The following is a 6,000-nucleotide window of genomic DNA, read 5'->3' as shown; positions in this document are numbered from 1 at the left end:
ATTTGTGACGGTACGTATCCGTCACTTTAGAGTGACGGATACCATTTTCCCTCACAAATGACCCAAATAGAGGAGAGAAGGAAGCACATGGGGTGCCCCCACCTTGTCCCCCCATCCGTTTTGTGAGTGGCATTATCCGTCACTTGCTCCGACCCGTCTTCAACAAGACTAATTGTTTTTTGTAATGCATGTAGGCATAGCTGAAATTGAAGGAAGTAGAATTAATAATCTTAATGATATCTCAATCAACTCCGTATAGCATCAATCCTTCTACTTCCTCCGACCCAGATCAAAGGTAACAGTTACCTAAAATGGACGAACCATACCAAAGGTAACATACTATAAATGACATATTTTTGGACAATATAATCCTTATACCCTCCTCATATTAACACAATTGCCATCATGTGGCCCACCCACTAACTCCTTATTTAACTCACCTAAACCCATTTAATAATACCCACTACCCATGTGGCCCACTCACCAATCTTTCCATTTTTGCCCCTCCTTTTTACCTATTTTCTTAAATAACCCATTTTTCACCATGTTACCTTTCGTCTGGGTCGGAGGGAGTAATAAACAGTCATGAAAGATTAGTAGAAAGTACGGAATTTTTTGGATAACAGGGGTTATTTAGCAAACTAATTAGGAATTTAGGATCCGTTTTAAACTATTTTGGACAAATGGGTTCACGTCTATCACTTTTGTAGTACCTTGCAAGTTTTAGAAAAATATGTTTGTGAAGCCGCTAAGGTTCTAGCAGCATCTCCTGAGTTGAGATCACCTATCCCACATTTGTGTCTTATCTTATATCCCACTATCTTAATCTTGTGACACATCATGCTTCAAACAATAAAAATAGTGATGATTTATATTTAAGTGATGATGTGTCGTATTGAGAAGCAATGAGACACAAAATGGGACTGAGGATATGGACTGCTCATTTTGTCATCTTTCACATGTACTTTAAACATGCGACTTGGAGTACAAAGTACCCACCAATTTTTTTTGCAATTGGTACTACAAAAATATGGTAGGGATATAAGCCGCTAGGGACCTTAGCGATTTCACATAAAAACTGGAAAATAAAATAAAAGTGATGACATAGACCCATCTGACCAAAATAGTTTGAAACGGAATCTAAATCCCTAATTAATTTGCTAAATAACCCCTGTTATCCAAAAATAATCGAAAGTACGAGTATTTCACTGTAAGGAAACTAACATAATCCTGAATTCCTTAACGTACCTTGAAAGCATAGCCTGACAGTCGCAAAACTTGAACACCTTGAAACTTTTCCATGAACAACATACTCCCTCCCATTCATAATAAACCTCCCTATTTCCTTTTTCGGTTATTCACAATAAACTCCCTATTTCCTTTTTTGGTAAGTGTTTGTGTGGTTCAAATTTAATTGTATGGTGGGGTAGTGTATTTGTGTGGTCCAAATTTAATTATATAGTGGGGTAGTGTGTTTCCTTAATTTTTGTGCCAAAATGAAATGGGAGGTTTATTGTGAATGGGAGGGAGTATTATTCATTGAACGTAGAATATCGGGAGAAGTAAGATCACGAACAGAGGAAATAATATCAATGATGTCTAGTCCGCGAACACTAGTTTGCAAATGCAAAGTTTCAAGATTAGGGAAATCAAATGACTCGGTAACAAGTAGACGAAAATTATCAATGTTAGAAATAGAATCAAACGGCTTTTTCATCGGAAATAAGTTGACAATAACCAGTTTCTGTAAGGACGGACATCCAGATATAAAGGTTTGGAAATTTTTATTAGTCATTCTAACATGGTTAAGTGACAACTTCTTTAGCGATCCCAACTTGACTTGAATTTCTCCCTTGATTCTGCAATAATCGAGATTAAGTGTAACAAGAGAATCGCTCGTGAGCCTAGGTAAAATTGTATTGTAGGTAGGATTATAGTTCGATAAATCAGATAATTTGATTTCCTTGGCTTGTCTACCAAATGCAAACCTAAACCACATTCTTATATCACCAGCAACCTCGTCTCTTTCCGCATTTGAGTAGAACTTTACACAAAGATGAAATCTATCAATGGAGAGGCTTTGGTGAAGCACCAAAACGTGGCGGATGAAATAACAGAACCACCCATGTTGATTGGTTCTGCTGGTTTTTTGGTATTCACTCATGTCAATGTTAATAGTAGGAATAAAGGTCCAAAGGTTTCCGAATCGACGAAGTAAAACAGTTCTAACAGCATCGATAATAGGCATGCACGAAAGAATGTGCACAACTAAATCATCTGGCAATTTACTTAACCTATCTTGGTCGGAATCATCCTGTGAAGAATTGGTATGATTTTGGGGGGTTAATCTCGTCATTGTACATCAAAATAACAAAATTGAGGATGGGAATGCCGGAATGTATGCAACTGATGATATGAGGGGTTCCTTAACTTCCTTTGATACAGCTTCTCATATATTCTAAAAACCCTAATCACATCTTTTATTTAATACTCCATCGGTTTCAATTATTTGTTATCTTTAGTGAAATAAAGTAAACGAATAATAAAAAGTAAACGAATGATCGGGACGGAAGAAGTATTATATTTAACCAATTTTCTAGTGGTATTAATAGTTAGTCCCTCTATCTATCTATCTATCTATCGATCTATATTAATAAAGGAAGCTTTTTTTCGAGCAATTTGGTAGTCTCCAAGCTTTTTAAACTATCTAAATATTATTAATTTGTTTTTAAATACCTAACTATTAATATTTATATTAGAGGTGATAATATTTGATTATTATCTTATATACGTTAGATATCAATGTCCACTACTATTGATATGTTTTTTAATAAATAAAATAGAACTTTATCCAAATTTCACCTCCAGCTAATTCTTAGGAGTCGTTTGGTTGCATGCAGGAATTTCCATTGCCTAGGAAGTGAAAGATCACATGAAGTTAGAATTCATGTGAATTAGAAAATGTTGTTTGGTTGCATATATGAATTGCAATTCATGTGGGCATTCCCACTTACCTAGGGGGACCTAGGTAAGCAACTTCCTCCATTATGGAGGAATTAGAATTCATGGGAAGTTCCAATTCATGTGAATTGGGGTAACCAAACAAGTTACCCATTTTGCAATTTACATGAATTGTACTTCCTGTGTTTTTTAGTGGGTAACCAAACGATCCCTTAAATCCAAATAGAAATACATTGTGTGTAAACCTTCTCCTGCTCAACTACATACACCTATGAGACGATCAAGGAGATGGACTCAATTTGTTGTTCAAACATAATAAATAATAAAAAAACAAAAAAACAATGAATATTCCATATAGGAATTTTGGTACATGACGACAACTAAGCTATATATCTAGGATATATTAAGATAAAAATTGGACTAGCTATAATAATAATATAACTTCTACTTTTTGCATTTGATGACTATAAAAACTCTACTGGGAAAGAACTTCTATGTCATGCCTTCTATATATACTCAACGAGGAAACAAGCAAGATGTTGTATTGATAATTTGTTTTCCGTTCATAATCATATATATATATATACGTCATACGACTCATATTAGGTTTTAGTTTATTCTTAATAGTAGTTAATGCTCTTACTTTGTATCTCATATTCATGTGTTGTTTTTCTTAATGATATGATTTGCACATTGTTTTTGTTTGAGTTAAAACTTAGTGTTGATTTGTTAATATAATGTTATTTTACTCACACTAACTAATAGCTTGAGTTTTCATTTTTTTTTTTTTGTAGGAACTATTCCATCATGATCGAGACAAAATCAATTAGCAACTCGAGCAACTTTTAAATGATAACATCGTCATTGATGCGGTTAGAAAAGTTTTTCTATTTTCCCGAGAAACACGTAAAAGAAGCACGCTTTTAAAACTACCCATATTTTAGAACTATTAAATTTAGAACTCAATATTAAGATATTGAAAACATTCGTTGAATTTTTATCCCACCTCTTTCATCTCTTTTAAAACTAAAAATTTAGAATTATTAAATTTACACTTTGATTTTGGTGGTTGATGCGCAAATGCGCAATACGCTGAATTATGATCGCTGAGCAATACGGTGATCGACGAGCAATACAAAGAGAAATTCAAGTATTATATCACCACGTGCGATGTAGACAAATTTCTTAGAAACAGATTTTGTTAAATTAGTTAAACCAAGATATTACTTAATCATTGAAAAAGAATCTCATGCATGAGAAGAGTAGAGTACTACATATATTAGTTGGAAATTGAGAAAGATAATATTCTTGTCGATTTTTTACGTTCAAATTAAATGACACAATTAACCAAAATAGGTATGCTGCTTTGCTACTTATTATTCCTACTGCCGCAAACTTTATGTTCACAAATAAAGTTTAGAAGTTGAGAATATCAAAATGGACTTAAGAGTTAAGATCAATGACGTGTTACTTTATTGGTGTGATACGTTCATACGCATAACAAGCATAAAAATATGTTGAAAATAAGCGGATCAAAATACAAACAAGTTGAAATAATATTTTTTGGGAAAATTTTTTCATTTTACCGATTTAATTACAATTATCAAGCTTACTTTTAAAGTTATTGACGAAGAAATATGCCACTTTTATTAATATAACGCTAATATCGAACAAATAGTGGTAGCTTTTGAGAGCCACTTAACTGAATTTTTTTTTTTTTGTGTTAATCAGGAGTATCCCCTACCGACAGCTGGGGCAATCTCCTTCGGGATACTGAAAGCAATTTAATGGGTTGACATTCCCAAGTTTGGCTTTTTCATTCGCAAGAGTCAGGAATCGAACCCCTGACCACTTGTTTAAGAGATGAGAGACCTTACCACTCACACCAGCCAATTTTAATACTTAACTGAAATATATTGATTTGCAATTTCGCATTTTTTTGTCAGCCTGAAAAAGTAAGATCATTTGATACTTAGAATAAGTATTTACAAAACAATCTAAACAAAGCGGTTTTTAATAATCTTCACGGACTTCTTTATTACTAGAAATCAACCATTAGAGCGCTAAAGAATACCATTTTTTATAAAATTAAAAATATTATAAAAGATTCTATCAAATGGCCCGTGCATTGCACGGGCATTAAATCTAGTCTATATTAATAAAGGAAGCTTTTTTCGAGCGATTACAGATAGTCCAATCTTTTCGAACCACCTAATATTAAAACTAAAATAAAAAATTAATTAGGAGATAATATTTCACGGTTGGTATGAAACCTAATAGCAATTAGAAACGAAAAAGAAAGTGTGTTTCCCTAAACTTCAAACATATTTATCGTGGAGCATATATATATATAAGCAGGGGCGGACCCACCTGGTAGCAAGGGGTGGCGTCCGCTACCCCCAAACGTAAAAAAATCGGTTAAGTGGATTGATTTTTGCTACCCCAAATATTCCTAAATAGTGGTTAAATACATATTAGCGCATTAAATATACATCAAACATCATGTGGTTTAGTGGTAAAGGCTTTGTTTTGTCACCAATGGTCTTGGGTTCAATTCCCACAAATGGCATATTCCCTCTTTTTTTTTGCTCTCCTTAAATGCATAAAAATAAAATGAAAGTAGAATAGAAAAATCGCTAAATTGCAAGATAAAAAATTTAGCGGATGAATTGGAAAACAAAAATAAACTAATAAATCATAAACTAGTAATAAATATAACATGACCCAAGATGTGTGAGTCTAGTGGAATTCCAGGGTAACCTCAAAGCCTCCTAAGGAGGAATGGCGAGGTCCTGGGTTTGATTCCCTAGATGAACACTTTCCTGGGGACCTGACGCCCGGAGAGGGAATAATCCCCGCGGGAAAGAACTCACATGGTACAGGCGCCTAGCAGGGTGGAGTCCTGTATCCGGGGAGGATCCAACCTCCTCGTCATCAAAAAAAATAAAAATAAATAAATAAATATAACATGAATTGATTATTTTAGTTGAGAAGTAATAAAATTTTAAGTTATTATGTAAGCGGTCATTGTACTCGTTA

The 6,000-nt window shown here is 33.9% G+C and overlaps 1 protein-coding gene across 1 annotated transcript; it reads right to left on the bottom strand.

Moving 5' to 3' along the window:
- Positions 1 to 270: 270 nt before the first annotated feature.
- On the bottom strand, positions 271 to 2,356 carry LOC141594681 (F-box/FBD/LRR-repeat protein At5g56420-like). Its single transcript, XM_074414679.1, has 3 exons — positions 1,546 to 2,356; positions 1,249 to 1,262; positions 271 to 306 (listed from the first exon to the last, which is right to left on the bottom strand). The coding sequence occupies exons 1-3, from the start codon at positions 2,354 to 2,356 to the stop codon at positions 271 to 273; spliced, it is 861 nt and encodes a 286-aa protein (XP_074270780.1).
- Between the last annotated feature and the right edge of the window lie 3,644 nt (positions 2,357 to 6,000).

Source organism: Silene latifolia, chromosome 8 (genome assembly GCF_048544455.1).
Source record: "Silene latifolia isolate original U9 population chromosome 8, ASM4854445v1, whole genome shotgun sequence".
NCBI lineage: Eukaryota > Viridiplantae > Streptophyta > Magnoliopsida > Caryophyllales > Caryophyllaceae > Silene > Silene latifolia.
Note: the sequence above shows the minus strand (reverse complement) of the source record. Positions and strands in the feature narration are given on the sequence as shown.